Source organism: Seriola aureovittata, chromosome 10 (genome assembly GCF_021018895.1).
Source record: "Seriola aureovittata isolate HTS-2021-v1 ecotype China chromosome 10, ASM2101889v1, whole genome shotgun sequence".
Taxonomy (NCBI): Eukaryota; Metazoa; Chordata; class Actinopteri; order Carangiformes; family Carangidae; genus Seriola; species Seriola aureovittata.
Genome location: NC_079373.1, coordinates 9592046 through 9611165, shown reverse-complemented (window position 1 = coordinate 9611165; position 19120 = coordinate 9592046). Strand labels below are relative to the sequence as shown.

The window sequence follows — 19120 nt, the reverse complement described above, 5'->3', positions numbered from 1 at the left end:
TTTTATGCCTTACCATACATGACGTTTTTATACCTTATTATACTATTACGTTTTTATGCCTTATCATTCTTTTATTTTTTTATGCCTTACTTTACTATAACGTTTTGATACCTTACTATACTATGACGTTTTTATGCCTTACTATACTATGACGTTTTATGCCTTACTATATACTATGACGTTTTTATGCCTTACTATACTATGACGTTTTTATGCCTCATCATTCTTTGATTTTTTTATGCCTTACTATTCTATGACGTTTTTATACCTTACTATACTATGACGTTTTTATGCCTTACTATACTATGACGTTTTATGCCTTACTATATACGATGACGTTTTTATGCCTTACTATACTATGACGTTTTTAGGCCTTACTATACTATGACGTTTTTTTGCCTTACCATACTGTGACGTTTTTATGCCTTACTAAAATATGACGTTTTTATGCCTTACTATACTATGACATTTTTATGCCTCATCATTCTTTGATTTTTTTATGCCTTACTTTACTATAACGTTTTTATGCCTTACTATATTGTATGACGTTTTTATACCTTGCTATACTATGACGTTTTTATGCCTTACTATATTCTATGACGTTTTTATGCCGTACTATACTATGACGTTTTTATACCTTACTATACTATGACGTTTTTATACCTTACTATTCTATGATGTTTTTATGCCTTACTATATTGTATGACGTTTTTATACGTTACTATACTATGACGTTTTTATGCCTTACTATACTATGACGTTTTTATACGTTACTATACTATGACGTTTTTATGCCTTACTATATTCTATGACGTTTTTATGCCGTACTATACTATGACGTTTTTATGCCTTACTATACTATGACGTTTTTATGCCTTACTATATTCTATGACGTTTTTATACCTTACCATTCTATGACGTTTTTATACCTTACTATACTATGACGTTTTTATGCCTTATCATTCTTTGATTTCTTTATGCCTTACTTTACTATAACGTTTTGATACCTTACTTTACTATGACTTTTTATGCCTTACTTTACTATGATGTTTTTATGCCTTACTATACTACGACTTTTTATGCCTTACTATACTATGACGTTTTTATACCTTACTATACTATGACGTTTTTATACCTTACTATTCTATGATGTTTTTATGCCTTACTATATTGTATGACGTTTTTATACCTTACCATACTATGACGTTTTTATGCCTTACTATACTATGACGTTTTTATACGTTACTATACTATGACGTTTTTATGCCTTACTATATTCTATGACGTTTTTATGCCGTACTATACTATGACGTTTTTATGCCTTACTATACTATGACGTTTTTATGCCTTACTATATTCTATGACGTTTTTATACCTTACCATTCTATGACGTTTTTATACCTTACTATACTATGACGTTTTTATGCCTTATCATTCTTTGATTTCTTTATGCCTTACTTTACTATAACGTTTTGATACCTTACTTTACTATGACTTTTTATGCCTTACTTTACTATGATGTTTTTATGCCTTACTATACTACGACTTTTTATGCCTTACTATTATATGACGTTTTTATACCTTACTATACAATGACGTTTTTATGCCTTACTTTACTATGACTTTTTATGCCTTACTATACTATGACGTTTTTATGCCTTACTATACTATGACGTTTTTATGCCTTACTATACTATGACGTTTTTATGCTTCACTATATTGTATGACGTTTTTATGCCGTACTATACTATGACGTTTTTATGCCTTACTATATTCTATGACGTTTTTATGCCGTACTATACTATGACGTTTTTATGCATTACTATACTATGACGTTTTTATGCCAGACTATACTATGACGTTTTTATGCTTTACTATACTATGACGTTTTTATGCCTTACTTTACTATGACGTTTTTATGCCGTACTATACTATGACGTTTTTATGCCTTACTATACTATGACGTTTTTATGCCTTACTATACTATGACGTTTTTATGCCTCACTATATTCTATGACGTTTTTATGCCGTACTATACAATGACGTTTTTATGCCTTACTTTACTATGACTTTTTATGCCTTACTATACTATGACGTTTTTATGCCTTACTATACTATGACGTTTTTATGCCTTACTATACTATGACGTTTTTATGCCTCACTATATTCTATGACGTTTTTATGCCGTACTATACTATGACGTTTTTATGCCTTACTATATTCTATGACGTTTTTATGCCGTACTATACTATGACGTTTTTATGCATTACTATACTATGACGTTTTTATGCTTTACTATACTATGACGTTTTTATGCCTTACTTTACTATGACGTTTTTATGCCTCACTATACTATGACGTTTTGATACCTTACTATACTATGACGTTTTTATGCGTTACTATATTCTATAACGTTTCTATGCATTACTATACTATGACGTTTTTATACCTTACTATACTATGACGTTTTTATGCCTTACCATACATGACGTTTTTATACCTTATTATACTATTACGTTTTTATGCCTTATCATTCTTTTATCTTTTTATGCCTTACTTTACTATAACGTTTTGATACCTTACTATACTATGACGTTTTTATGCCTTGTTATACTATGATTTTTTTATGCCTTACTATAATGTGACGTTTTTATGCCTTACTATACTATGACGTTTTTATACCTTACTTTACTATACTATGACGTTTTTATGCCTTACTATACTATGACGTTTTTATGCCTTACTATACTGTGACGTTTTTAGGCCTTACTATACTATGACGTTTTTTTGCCTTACCATACTATGACGTTTTTTTGCCTTACTATACTATGACGTTTTGATACCTTATTATACTATGACGTTTTTATGCCTCAACATTCTTTGATTTTTTATGCCTTACTTTACTATAACGTTTTGATACCTTACTATACTATGACGTTTTTATACTTTACTATACTATGACGTTTTGATACCTTACTATATACTATGACGTTTTTATGCCTCAACATTCTTTGATTTTTTTATGCCTTACTTTACTATAACGTTTTGATACCTTACTTTACTATGACTTTTTATGCCTCATCATTCTTTGATTTTTTTTTTTATGCCTGACTTTACTATGACGTTTTTATGCCTCACTATACTCTGACATTTTTATGCCTTACTATACTATGACGTTTTTATGCCTTACCATACTATGACGTTTTTATGCCTCATCATTCTTTGATTTTTTTATGCCTTACTTTACTATGACGTTTTTTATGCCTTACTATACTATGATGTTTTTATGCTTCACTATACTCTGACATTTTTATGCCTTACTATACTATGACGTTTTTATGCCTTACTATACTATGACGTTTATATGCCTTACTATATTCTATGACATTTTTATGCCTTATTATTCTTTGATTTCTTTTTGCCTTACTTTACTATGACGTTTTTATACCTTACTATACTATGACTTTTTTATGACTTACTATAATATTACGTTTTTATGCCTTACTTACTATACTATGACGTTTTTTATGTCTTACCATACTATGACGTTTTTATGCCTCACCATACTATGACGTTTTTATGCCTTACTATACTGTGACATTTTTATGCCTTGCTATACTATGACGTTTTTATGCCTTACTATACTATGACGTTTATATGCCTTACTATATTCTATGACGTTTTTATACGTTACTATACTATGACGTTTTTATGCCTTACTATATTGTATGACGTTTTTATGCCTTAATATACTATGACGTTTTTATGCCTTACTATACTATGACGTTTTTATACTTTACTATACTATGACGTCTTTATACTTTACTATACTATGACGTTTATATGCCTTACTATACTATGACGTTTTTATACCTTACTATACTATGACGTTTTTGTACCTTACTATACTATGACGTTTTTATGCCTTACTATTCTATGATGTTTTTATGCCTTACTTTACTATGACGTTTTTATGCCTCACTATACTATGACGTTTTTATGCCTTACTATACTGTGACGTTTTTATACCTTACTATACTATGACGTTTTTGTACCTTACTATACTATGACGTTTTTATGCCTTACTATATTGTATGACGTTTTTATACCTTACTATACTATGACGTTTTTATGCCTTACTATACTATGACGTTTTTATACCTTACTATACTATGACGTTTTTATACCTTACTATACTATGACGTATTTATGCCTTACTATATTCTATGACGTTTTTATACCTTACTATACTATGACTTTTTTATGACTTACTATATTCTATGACGTTTTTATGCCGTACTATACTATGACGTTTTTATACCTTACTATACTATGACGTTTTTATACCTTACTATTCTATGATGTTTTTATGCCTTACTATATTGTATGACGTTTTTATACCTTACTATACTATGACGTTTTTATGCCTTACTTTACTATAACGTTTTGATACCTTACTATACTATGACGTTTTTATGCCTTGTTATACTATGATTTTTTTATGCCTTACTATAATGTGACGTTTTTATGCCTTACTATACTATGACGTTTTATACCTTACTATATACTATGACGTTTTTATGCCTTACTATACTATGACGTTTTTATGCCTTACTATACTGTGACGTTTTTAGGCCTTACTATACTATGACGTTTTTTTGCCTTACCATACTATGACGTTTTTTTGCCTTACTATACTATGACGTTTTGATACCTTATTATACTATGACGTTTTTATGCCTCAACATTCTTTGATTTTTTATGCCTTACTTTACTATAACGTTTTGATACCTTACTATACTATGACGTTTTTATACTTTACTATACTATGACGTTTTGATACCTTACTATACTATGACGTTTTTATGCCTCAACATTCTTTGATTTTTTATGCCTTACTTTACTATAACGTTTTGATACCTTACTTTACTATGACTTTTTATGCCTCATCATTCTTTGATTTTTTTATGCCTGACTTTACTATGACGTTTTTATGCCTCACTATACTCTGACATTTTTATGCCTTACTATACTATGACGTTTTTATGCCTTACCATACTATGACGTTTTTATGCCTCATCATTCTTTGATTTTTTTATGCCTTACTTTACTATGACGTTTTTTATGCCTTACTATACTATGATGTTTTTATGCTTCACTATACTCTGACATTTTTATGCCTTACTATACTATGACGTTTTTATGCCTTACTATACTATGACGTTTATATGCCTTACTATATTCTATGACATTTTTATGCCTTATTATTCTTTGATTTCTTTTTGCCTTACTTTACTATGACGTTTTTATACCTTACTATACTATGACGTTTTTATACCTTACTATACTATGACGTTTTTTATGTCTTACCATACTATGACGTTTTTATGCCTCACCATACTATGACGTTTTTATGCCTTACTATACTGTGACATTTTTATGCCTTGCTATACTATGACGTTTTTATGCCTTACTATACTATGACGTTTATATGCCTTACTATATTCTATGACGTTTTTATACGTTACTATACTATGACGTTTTTATGCCTTACTATATTGTATGACGTTTTTATGCCTTAATATACTATGACGTTTTTATGCCTTACTATACTATGACGTTTTTATACCTTACTATACTATGACGTTTATATGCCTTACTATATTCTATGACGTTTTTATGCCTTACTTTACTATGACATTTTTATGCCTCACTATACTATGACGTTTTTATGCCTTACTATTCTATGATGTTTTTATGCCTTACTTTACTATGACGTTTTTATGCCTCACTATACTATGACGTTTTTATGCCTTACTATACTGTGACGTTTTTATACCTTACTATACTATGACGTTTTTGTACCTTACTATACTATGACGTTTTTATGCCTTACTATATTGTATGACGTTTTTATACCTTACTATACTATGACGTTTTTATGCCTTACTATACTATGACGTTTTTATACCTTACTATACTATGACGTTTTTATACCTTACTATACTATGACGTATTTATGCCTTACTATATTCTATGACGTTTTTATACCTTACTATACTATGACTTTTTTATGACTTACTATATTCTATGACGTTTTTATGCCGTACTATACTATGACGTTTTTATACCTTACTATACTATGACGTTTTTATACCTTACTATTCTATGATGTTTTTATGCCTTACTATATTGTATGACGTTTTTATACCTTACTATACTATGACGTTTTTATGCCTTACTATACTATGACGTTTTTATACCTTACTATACTATGACGTTTTTATGCCTTACTTTACTATGACTTTTTTATGCCTTATTATACTATGACTTTTTTATGCCTTACTATAAAATGACGTTTTTATGCCTCATCATTCTTTGATTTTTTTATGCCTTACTTTACTATGACGTTTTTATGCCTTACTATACTGTGACGTTTTTATGCCTTAATATACTATGACATTTTTATGCCTTACTATACTATAACGTTTTTATACTTTACTATACTATGACGTTTTTATACCTTACTATACTATGACGTTTTTATGCCTCATCATTCTTTGATTTTTTTATGCCTTACTTTACTATAACGTTTTTATACCTTACTATACTATGACGTCTTTATACTTTGCTATACTATGACGTTTTGATACCTTACTATACTATGACGTCTTTATACTTTACTATACTGTGACGTTTTGATACATTACTATATTATGACGTTTTTATGCCTTACTTTACTATGACGTTTTTATGCCTTACTATACTATGACGTTTTTATGCCTTACCATTCTATGACGTTTTTATACCTTACTATACTATGACGTTTTTATACCTTACTATATTTTATGACGTTTTATGCCTTACTATACTATGACGTTTTTATGCCTTACTATACTATGACGTTTTTATGCCTCACTATACTATGACATTTTTATGCCTTACTATACTCTGACGTTTTTATGCCTTACTATACTATCACGTTTTTATACCTTACCATACTAGGATGTTTTTATACCTTACTATACTATGACGTTTTTATGCCTTACTATATTCTATGACGTTTTTATGCCTTACTATACTATGACGTTTTTATGCCTCACTATACTATGACATTTTTATGCCTCACTATACTATGACATTTTTATACCTTACTATACTATGACGTTTTTATACCTTACTATATTTTATGACGTTTTATGCCTTACTATACTATGACGTTTTTATGGCTTACTATACTATGACGTTTTTATGCCTTACTATACTATGACGTTTTTATGCCTCATCATTCTTTGATTTTTTTATGCCTTACTATACTATGACGTTTTTATGCCTTACTATACTATGACATTTTTATGCCTTACTATACTCTGACGTTTTTATGCCTTACTATTCTATGATGTTTTTATGCCTTACTATACTATGACATTTTTATGCCTTACTATATTCTATGACGTTTTTATGCCTTATTACACTATGACGTTTTTATACGTTACTATACTATGACGTTTTTATGCCTTACTATATTCTATGACGTTTTTATGCCTCACTATACTATGACATTTTTATGCCTTACTATACTCTGACGTTTTTATGCCTTACTATTCTATGATGTTTTTATGCCTTACTATACTATGACGTTTTTATGCCTTACTATATTCTATGACGTTTTTATGCCTTACTATACTATGACATTTTTATGCCTTACTATACTCTGACGTTTTTATGCCTTACTATTCTATGATGTTTTTATGCCTTACTATACTATGACATTTTTATGCCTTACTATACTATGACGTTTTTATGCCTTACTATACTATGACGTTTTTATGCCTTACTATTCTATGATGTTTTTATGCCTTACTATACTATGACATTTTTATGCCTTACTATACTATGACGTTTTTATGCCTTACTATACTCTGCCGTTTTTATGCCTTACTATTCTATGATGTTTTTATGCCTTACTATACTATGACGTTTTTATGCCTTACTATACTCTGCCGTTTTTATGCCTTACTATTCTATGATGTTTTTATGCCTTACTATACTATGACGTTTTTATGCCTTACTATATTCTATGATGTTTTTATGCCTTACTATACTATGACGTTTTTATGCCTTACTATTCTCTGACGTTTTTATGCCTTACTATTCTATGATGTTTTTATGCCTTACTGTACTATGACGTTTTTATGCCTCACTATACTATGACGTTTTTATGCCTTACTATACTATGACGTTTTTATACCTTACTATACTATGACGTTTTTGTACCTTACTATACTATGACGTTTTTATGCCTTACTATATTGTATGACGTTTTTATACCTTACTATACTGTGACATTTTTATGCCTTACTATACTATGACGTTTTTATACCTTACTATACTATGACGTTTTTATACCTTACTATTCTATGATGTTTTTATGCCTTACTATACTATGACGTTTTTATGCCTTACTATATTCTATGACGTTTTTATGCCGTACTATACTATGACTTTTTTATGCCTTACTATACTATGACGTTTTTATGCCTTACTATACTGTGACATTTTTATGCTTTACTATACTATGACGTTTTTATGCCTTACTATACTATGACGTTTTTATGCCTTACTATATTGTATGACGTTTTTATACCTTACTATACTATGACGTTTTTATGCCTTACTATACTATGACGTTTTTATACGTTACTATACTATGACGTTTTTATGCCTTACTATATTCTATGACGTTTTTATGCCGTACTATACTATGACTTTTTTATGCCTTACTATACTATGACGTTTTTATGCCTTACTATACTATGACGTTTTTATGCCTTACTATATTGTATGACGTTTTTATACCTTACTATACTATGACGTTTTTATACCTTACTATACTATGACGTTTTTATGCCTTACTATACTGTGACGTAAAATTTAACGAAATTTAATGCTGATGTTAATGACCTCCTAAGGTCACCAGAGGTCAGATACAAATAGCCTCCACGTCTGAGAAAAACCTTGGGGTATGTAGATTATATGCTTAAACTTTCATGCTTTAGTCATAAAATGCACATTTTTTTGCCCATCTGCCCCACTATCAGTGGGGCAGCCATTAAAAATCAACTGTGAGAAGGCACAAATGATGTGCGTGCTTTTATAGCAGCATGCTGTGTTGCCTCACACAGTAACGTTCATCAACAATCCTGCTTCCACATTAAGTGATCTGCCTCTTATGACAGTGACATATGGTTTTAATTTACTAAATTGTGACAAGATTTGAAAAATGCTTTTAATTTCTGATCACATAGCTACTGTATCCTGCAATTCGCCTTTAAAAATTGGAATAGTCTTGAGCCAAAAGAATATCAGACAAAACTTTCCATTTCCCCAAATACTGTATGAAGTATTCAAGTCGGATCATTTTGGAGTGACCTGTTATGGATATGCTATAATTAGATTCCTGTGCTTAAAAGGCTTGCAGGGTGTTGATCATTGTTATTTCATGAGGCATGCAGTGCTATGAATCTCATCCTTTCAGATTAACCATTTTCTACTAGCAGTCAAGCAAGGCCCTCAAGATATTCATAAACATCAAAATAATAACTTCCCAGTCCATAAATCATTTGAGGGTTGTTTGTTTTACCGTATGGTAAAAAGCAAATCATTTGCTATTTTTCATGCAGTATGTTCTAGTTTCCTAAACCACAGATACAGTATCCATATAGTATATATTTACAGTCATCTCTATATTGATGTTATAATCATATTATCTCTGAGAGAGAAGAGGATTGAGATGGTTGATGTTTATCATCAAGAAGCGGCATGTCTTCCATTAAACAAAAATGGAGTGATGGCGCCCTCTGGCTCTATCATTATAAATTACGTCTTCAACTGATAATAATATGGACTATTATTATTAGCTGATTTGATCATTTCTTTGACTGTGCAAGCATCAGGCAGCAAAGCAAATTAACCAAACCCTTCACATTTAACTGCATCACCAGATATTTTGTGAAAATACTCATGTTCCATGGAAACAGTCTCCAGTTAAAAGCTTATGATAATGTGTTCTTTCATTTTCTTTCAGATCCTTTTTCATCACCAGAGGAAGAGGCCAGGGTTCCAGTGAGTATAAGATTCAATTAAAACTTTTATCGTTGTCCTCATTCAGCCCAAGAGTGAATTATCATGAGCATGAGTATGATTGTTTTGATGTGGCAGAGCAGCAGAGAAACGGAAGAATAAAACACACTTTAGCTGTGTTTTATTGTGTCACCTGGAAACATCAAGCTTTACTGGTTGGACATTTAGATCAGTGGATATCGATAGCTCTTTAACCTTCAAGCAAAATTTTCTTGGTTCAGTGTGCTGCTTAAGAACACACGTGTTCATAGGCGGAAGCTGATAATAATTCAAAATAAAAGACAGGCAAAAACATGAATGTGTATTCAAACACAAAGACAAGCATCCCCAGAGGTTGTGATTACAGTTTATGAAAAAGAACCAAACACTTGGATAAGATGCAAGTTTAAAAAAAATTATTTATAATATGATACAAGGATATTTTGTGCAAGAGGTTGTTGGGGCTGTGAAACCTGTACATTATGAACAAAGCACTTAAAACTCATTAGCAACCTGAAAGCAGAACATGGCTACTGAGCCATAATTGTGTCAAATGGCTTACTATCAAGATACTAGCTGTTTTTATACAAATGGTTTCCACCAGTATACAATGGCTGTATAGGATTAGATTACATATTTATATAAAGTGCAGAAGAAATAAACACTTACAGTGAAGGCCTGAAGTGCTTTGTGACTGACTGTAAACCCACCACCACATGCTGAAAGCCTTCTCATCATATGGCCAGGTGGTTGAGCAAAAACAATCTGAAGACTTGGCAGGGCAGTATCACAAACTGTTGGCCATAGATCTGCTACAGAATATATACTGTATTATAAAATGTATGAAAGGGATTGGTAAATCTGTGCAATATATTGGATTTTACAAATATAGTCAATATGAACAGCTGTGAAAAGTTGCCTAAAATTCCCCTTTTTACAATTATAAATAGACACTTGTTGTTTACTGCTCCTTCTACACTGAAGCATAGCACCAAAGGCTCTCATTTGTCTCAACCTTGAGTATGAAATGACCTGAAATAAATGAGGATTCTATCTTATTTCAGGGGAATAATACATTAAAGATATAAGAAAATATATGCACTGTTAGTGACTAGATTACATGTTTTGTTTATAGTTCATAATTCTGGTTTGTCTCTATAATGTTTCAAGGTTACAAAAAAGAAGTGAATTCAGCATCACAGTTGAGTCTCAAAAAGACAGGAGAGCAAAGAGGCATCAAGCGGTCCATCAGACTCTGTCCGGCACCTCTCAACTCCAAAACACCAGCAGCTGGGGATTCTGGGGGATTATCTAGGTCTGCTGGGAACCCTGTTGAAAGATGACATGAACAGTAAGTATACAGCAGGAAGGACACGTGAATGAAACAAAAATGGAGTTAACATACAGTAATTTAACATTATCATGTATGTACAATCTGGATGACTACATGTTATAGTTCTGTGACTTTGGTCCTTACTGAGTTGGTTCTTTTACGTTTCCAGCAGTCTGGATTCAGTCTTTTCTGCTCCTCAGCCAGAGCTTTGGCCTCCATGGTGTACATCCTCCGCTCCTCACTCTTCATCTTCTTCCACTTATCACCCAGGATGACACTAATGGCTCTGGAGTGAAAGGTTAGAGACAGAAGATGAAAGACTCACCTTTTTCTGATTTTTGTCTTAATGGAATCTGTTTTACTTTCTTTTGCTCTACCATTTTCGATTTCCTTTTTGTCCATGGAATATGGATAAAGCATACATATAAATGTTTTACAAGATGTGAACCTAAAGCTATCTACAATGAAAACATGTCATTACATCTTACGCCTCAGTTCCTAAATGAAGAATTAACTTACAAAAACAACATATAGAACATAATGGTACACAAAAATGAAATTGCACAGACTGCAGTGCCTGGTGATACTCCTACACTGAAATGAAAGACAAGTAACACAATAAAAAATGATCTATATTTTTCAGTGGATGTAGTGAGGTAGGTCTTCTGTCTCACATGCTGGGAGATGACTGGCTTAATGAATTGGTCCAGCACTGGTTCGGAGATAAGTGGACTCTTAAATGGTACTTCGTAAAGGAGCCATTAGTCTTTCAGTTTAGCCACCAATCATTCACGGTTGATCCAGGTATCAGAAAATCACTTCCGTAACCTATACACTACTAAAAAATTGAAAGCATGTCCCAAAGAGTCCCCATGTAGAATTTTTTTGTATTCTTCAAGTCAATACAGGGCATCTAGTCTGTAGCTCGCCGCTTGACATCTGTAGCCCAAAACACTCATTAACTTTCAACGCAGAGAGGACCTCTCTTACAGTCTGTACTGACAGTTTTAACATTGCTCTCATACTCTGTTTTTAGTTTGTGATTGCACTCTTCAATGTTTGTTTATTAGCCACATTGGAACCATGATATGACATCTTGTAGGGGAAATAAGTATAGTATCATCATGTTTCTGTTCAATCAAATTTCACCGCACTGTGCCCCTAAAAAGGTCATGATTCGCATGCTGCAGTTTGTAGTCGAGTGGTGTGATGGTGTGCTAAAAATGGTGATGAAACAAGCTAGAATAATAACTTTACCATTTATAAACACTGTGCAGCAGTGTATCTATTGGCCAGCTGAGCACATCAAGTCATTCAGAGTTGAACAAAGGTGAAATTTAACCTGTGAATCTGCTGGAGCTGGCTGGAGATTGCAGTGAAACACATACTTAAATTTATCCACACTCAGGTTTCAATAGCGGTGGATGGGAGATAGAGAAAATATTTGTGTACTGGAATATGATGTGACTACCTTAACTGTGGGGCGGTTTCATTCAATGGACGTCTAATGTTAGTGATCAATGTTAAGACATGACACAGTGAAAGAAACATTAGACAATTCTGCCTTACAAAAAAAGGCTGCCATTTACATGGTAGTGTGATTAAGTGCACCAGATCTTATTGACTTTTTGCATACCTGTTGTCCTTCCCAGGATACATCTGTGTGTACTCCACTCTGTACTTCTTGGCAAAGAGCATGAAGGCATTCATTGGCCGCTTGCATTTTGTAGGCGTGGCACTGCTGGTTGTCCCTGAGGTGTGGCTCCTGTTTGATTTGCTACTTGAGGATTGTGGGGAGCTGGAGCGCTCAAGTTTATCACAGTCTGGACTGACGGCACCGCCGCTGGACAGGGAGGTCCTGCGCTGACGAGCCATGCTGCTGAGAACATACACTGCTGAGGAATCTAGGGGGGTGAAGTCATAACTGCAGGGAGGAAGGAAAGAAAACAGACATTTTTACACTGCAAAAGTATCTAAAAATTTCACCTTGTCATTTTACAGTTCCTCTGCACTGCAACATATACTTTTTAGTTTTCATTTGCTGTAAAGAACTGAACATTGTAAATGATTGTAAATATGCTATATAAGGAATAAATCATATTTATAAACTAATTATTGTGTTTATGATTCATATTTCTATCTTTATTTTTTGTTTACTTGAAGTTATATAAAGGAAAGATTTCACTTTCCCTGTGCAGTGTTTTATACTTTGATGTTAAGGGTGATTAGACGGCTTTAGTGAACTGTACAAGACAGCTATAAGCTAAGCACTGGCTAAGATGTGGATTATAGAACCGTGTCTTTGAGGTGTGTGTGTGTGTGTGTGTGTGTGTGTGTGTTAGACAGTGATCATCATAAGCAAAACAGGTAGATTAAAAACACTCTGCTCCTCTGATGATGACTCACGCTCAGGTCTCTTCAATAAACTAAGAACACATTATTTAGAAGAGTGTACCTTCTGAAAGTGTCAAAGACGACTGAGTCATCACAGTTAATGGCATCTGGGTGGTTTGGTGGCAGGCACACATCCCCAAGCTGCATCTCGTAGCAAGGGATCCCATGGTGCACCACAGTAAGGCTTGGATAAAAGGAAGACCACCCTGAAGAGGACAAATGGTAAATTACAGATAAGCATAACCTATTGTCCTTTTGCAGTATATCAGCAGTATATTTTTATATACTGCAGGAGCAGGAAATAAAGCTGTTAATTTACCTTTATTTTTTACAAAAAATGGGTGATCTAGTCGGCATTCAGCTGTTAAAAGACCGTCATCAGGTGAACCAGGGTCAAACGTCAGTTTAAGAACTGCCTGGCCAAAAGATACTGTCTCTTCATGGCTCACCAACTTCAGCCCCTCTGAACCGTATCTCTGAAAATAAAGCAAAGGCCAATAAGAGAAGTCTTTACTCACCCACAAGTTGAGCTAAATGAACCCAACACTAAAGTTGAAGGAACTAATTTTTGGTGCCTGAAAAGTTTAAAAGGTTCCCATTCTGAACAAGTACATCACCACTAAAAAATCTGCAAGAATGTTTATAAATTCATGCACTCATTTACTCACTTACTGTTAGCCTGCCACCTTGTGGCCATTCCAAGCCACTGACAACCAAAGACAACCGGAATGTGTCACTCATACAGTCAACAATGCAACAATACTGAACATAAGGTAGATGGAAGGTTTTCCATAGTATAGCAAACTGTTATTAAATATTTTAAGACATACTGAAGTCACTATCAATTGCCTAACCTTAAAAGAGGAGGAGGATGGCATCATGGTTTCATCATCCGAGTCATCATCTGAATCCCGGAGTTCATCTGCTTCCTGCCACTCTACATTAGGACCTCGATGGAAGCGCAGGCGAGTTCCTGAATATCAACGCAACAATGCAACATGATGAAAAAAAGCAGATGTCAAATGATATTTATAAGAGAATGCAGGAAAGTGGGTGCAATGCTGCTGTTTGGACACAAGAGGTCAGGATTTCTTTAAAATTGTCTGAGTCTTGCTCATCCTAGCTCAGAAAATTGTGATGGGAGGATCCTTTCAGAAAAGTGTAAACAAGAGATTAGTGTCAGCACCTCTACAGCTCCTGTCCAAAACAGCCTTGATTGCATGTCTGGTTGTCATCAGCAGAGTTTAAGGCCAGAGCAGCTTAAGTCCAATCAGTAGTTAGTTTTTTTTTTTTTAATCATTACAGGTATACTTTTTCTCACAATCACAATTGATTTTTAAATCTTACTGATGTAAACATTAACGAATTTTTGAAAACATTCATGAATTACTACTGTTTTCTAATGGGGAGTACATGTTTACACTAGACTGGGGATTGTGCCTTTAAGCTATGAGGCATACTTGTCAAAACCTTTATTTTCTCTCAGAAATTCTTAGAAAAGTTAAGAGTTAACTTCAATGTGTGTGAAAAAGGTGAGGTGTAAATGCATGTATGTGCACTGGTGGATGCATATGCTGTGTGTGTATTTTTGCACCTTTGAGGAAGCAATGCCAGGCTGTGGAGGGCCAGGAGTGGGACCAGGCCATGTCTTCATCATCAGAAAAGGATGAGGACATTGAGAAAACTCCAGACTCCGACTCACTGCTAGCCTGTCGCAGATAATAAAAAACATCTTATAATGACATCAGTAAAATAAACAATTTCAGCTTGCATGTTATACAGAATTTACTTGGAAATAATCACTGATTCTACAGGAATGGATGATTCTTGGGTTTTCAGAGGCTGGAAGTGAAAAGTTACCCTGACACGCCTGCGCTCCCTAAGGTGGCCTCTGGACGGGTTGGGTGCACTACTGGCTAATGGGGGCCGGGCGTAGGAATGTAAACTATTACTGTTGCCAAAGATGTGGACTGGAGATGATCTGAAAAAAATGACAATGATATCAATACACATTATTTTTTAGTTGGATAGTTAGTTCATTAGTTATTGTATCATGCGCATACAAGTGCCCACCCCACATGGATTTACAAGACACCAAGAAAATACTGTTGCAGCTGTATCAGAATTTTCCCTAAGCGATCTAGTCTGGGCAACTTGTCAACATGGGCCTAAAGAAGATAACTGTGTTCCCACTGATTTGAATCTAACACCAATCTCACGTAGTTTATGTTACTACAGGAGAGTGGGATTTGCATAGATCGAACAGGGTCTGACCCCCAATTTGTGACTGTACATTCTTTGGGCTTATAAGCCCTGAGTCTGATGTTGCACATTTTCTGTATTTAAAACAAAAAACTGGAATGGCATTTATTTCTGCTTTATTGTTGATGCTATGTAGATGTACTCTTCTGTCCGTTCCAAATAAAGATATAATTTTAAAAAAATAAATACTGTTGCAGTGCTGATACATTTGTCAGAGATGAGCATAATTTCTTACATTACATGACAAACAAAGAACTTGATTATAAGTGAACATATAGGTGATACTCTATATTTTTAATGTAGCAGCTGAATGCAATCCTGTATAAAAGTTTAGTTAGCCAGGTTCACTGTAAAATTTATTTTGTGACATCTTGGTTATAATGATGTTAAAAAATTTCCAGGGTTGTTTGATGTCATACTTTCTTAGTTATGTTGCTAATCCTGCTTTGTGGAATACCCCCCAGGTATACTAGCGTGTACTTATGTTATTACGTGCACTGTCAACTTCTAACTTCTCTTTGTGTTTATGTCACATGTATGCAATCATTAGATTTAGCTAATTTTCATGCTATTAAATATTTACTAACCTCTTATGTGGGGCATCCTTAAGCAAAGGGCTTTGAGGACTGGTGGCAATGTTGGCCAGCTCAGCAAGCCAGTTGGTGCTGGGGGAGCAGCTGAGCTCCTGGTGAGACACTCCTGCTCCAACCTGAAATAACCCTGGAGACCTCTGGTCCTCCTCCACCTCCTGCAGCTCTGGCATGTCATCTAAAGAGGGGTCAACATTAATATTCATAAAAAGAGCTCAGTCTGCTTAAATATAGAATGTGACTTCTTGCTGGTGTAGCATTTTACCATAATCCATGTGGCACCCAGGTGAGGAAGGCAGGTCTTCGTTACACTTGAGAGGATCAAAGGACTCGTCCATTCCCACAATGTTCTGCTGTTTCCCCTTTTTGTTTGTTTGTTTGATTGTTTTTGAAACTGGGTACAGGTCAGTTTACTCAGCTTCCATCATCATCCTCTGCCACGTGAGCTGGTTTTTGGCAAAACCAAAAGACAAAATTAGAGCTTTCACGAACAAAGTGAAAATGCAGCACAGTTTTACAAGGCTGTTTCAATTACTCTTATTACCCACAAGTAATGAAAATGGAGTCATTGTAATTGCATACATAAGACTGAATGGTAGTATGTGGATTTTGGACAGTAATATTATGGTTTCATTTAGGCATTATGAAAGGATCCATGCAATAAAAAGCATTAACATAATAGACATTATCTTTCAAATATTTCTGAAAACAGCAAATAAAATAATATTTCATACTGCATCTCATCAATACAAGAAACATAATGTATTGCATGAATATAATGGAAAAGGTAGGCAACCTTTAGGGAATCCTTTGTCTCTGAATCGACACAGTAAACCTCTGTAACTGGTCATGTGATCCGCTGCGTGGAGGCCTTGTTTATAAACTTAAAAGGATTTGGCGCATGCGCACCAGAGCTCATTCATTCATAACTGCGTAGCAAAAGTGATAAATATCAGAAATTCGTCTTTAAAGTGTAGTTTCGTGGCTCGAAAACACGAAGTTGAAAATAAATGTGAAGGAATATTAATGAAAGAGTAAACATGTTACGCCTATTAGAAAATTATTTGGTGTTTGAAGACATGCAACGTAAAAAAAAACGTTTAAACATTTAAAAGAACCTCTGAGTATCAAATACATTACTTAAAAAGGAAGAACTAACCGTCATTTTGCGTTCTGACAACCGATCAACGGTCGCTGCACGGTCGGGCTAACCGTCGCCTCGACTTCTTAAACGCGGATGTAGCAGTAACATGCCGTTAATAAAACGTTTTCTTAAGTAATATCGTGTCCAAAAAGAGCGTCTGAAACCCAGGCCTGCTGTTTTCCCACTCCTCAAAAGCAGCACCAGTGTCCTCAGCTCAAACCCAGAGGCTGTCGGGTCTAACACTGTAAACAAAAGAATGTCAACAAGTTGAGGCATGACGCAACCTCTCTGCCCCGTTTAAAATGAATGACACAAAACCCTCCAGAAGCCTTTTAACAACATTTCCACGCAAATCAGAGCACATTTTACCGACTGCATGAGTTATTTTTGTATACAAAACTGCTGTCGGGAGGGTTTGTTAACACCAAAACAACAAGCGTCACAGCGAAAAAAACATTGTCGAGCACAACCTGTGATTCGACATCAAATAAGCGTGTGACAACCCTACTAAAATAACGCCTAAGAATTGCAAAGACACGGATCACATAACGCACAAGTTAAAAATGATTTCGAACCTTTTATTTCTTCGAAAAAAGTGGACAACTTCCCACTTACCAGACCTGTCGCCATCAAGAAACTCTCTGGCATTCACTCGAAGGGTGGGAATGAATGGTTTCAGAGGACGCCTCCTATTGGTGAATACGAACGCCAATAACAAAAATCCGGGTATTCTATTGGTCGATACTGTTGAGAAAAATATAGAAGGTGGGGTGAAGTTTGTTGATCATCGTATCATTGGATGAAAGTACATGCCTGTTACTACCCAGTAACAGCTGATTGGCAATAACAGGAACAATACATGGTTATTTTTTATCTGCAATGTTGCACGTACAGCAAAATGTACTTGCACACATTGCATTCTAGATTTTGTTTACACTTGTAATTAAATCGCTTTAACTTAGTACTACAAGATCAAGTGAATGGTTGTATGGATATAGAATGAATTAATGATAAGTGAGTGAATTGTGAATGAAAAGGTTTGATCTTGTACTATTTCTTTATTGTAACAAACATGTATGTGACACGAAAAATAGAAAAAAAAATGTTCTTTATTGACATGAAAAGTGAAACATACAGTACTTTCAGCCAGTATTATGGGTTTGCCCTCAGAAATGACCAGTACTACCTGCACAAAGGGGGGAAATAAATTCAGAATGTTTAAATTTTAAACCAGCTTTAAACAGTTTAAGCTGCAGTAAACCACAGACAAAATAC

General features: G+C 34.1%; 1 protein-coding gene across 4 annotated transcripts; it reads right to left on the bottom strand.

Moving 5' to 3' along the window:
* Positions 1 to 10247: 10247 nt before the first annotated feature.
* On the bottom strand, positions 10248 to 18507 carry hbp1 (HMG-box transcription factor 1). 4 transcript variants are annotated; one of them, XM_056387271.1, is made up of 11 exons: positions 18461 to 18507; positions 16967 to 17147; positions 16699 to 16879; positions 15710 to 15830; positions 15444 to 15558; positions 14704 to 14822; positions 14169 to 14325; positions 13911 to 14055; positions 13092 to 13379; positions 11600 to 11741; positions 10248 to 11451 (listed from the first exon to the last, which is right to left on the bottom strand). In XM_056387271.1, the coding sequence occupies exons 2-11, from the start codon at positions 17037 to 17039 to the stop codon at positions 11434 to 11436; spliced, it is 1359 nt and encodes a 452-aa protein (XP_056243246.1). In that variant the 5' UTR covers positions 17040 to 17147; positions 18461 to 18507; the 3' UTR covers positions 10248 to 11433. The 4 variants fall into 4 exon arrangements, with proteins under 4 accessions (XP_056243246.1, XP_056243249.1, XP_056243248.1 ...); XM_056387274.1 differs by having other exon boundaries at positions 18421 to 18471; XM_056387273.1 differs by lacking the exon at positions 18461 to 18507 and adding an exon at positions 17861 to 18318.
* Between the last annotated feature and the right edge of the window lie 613 nt (positions 18508 to 19120).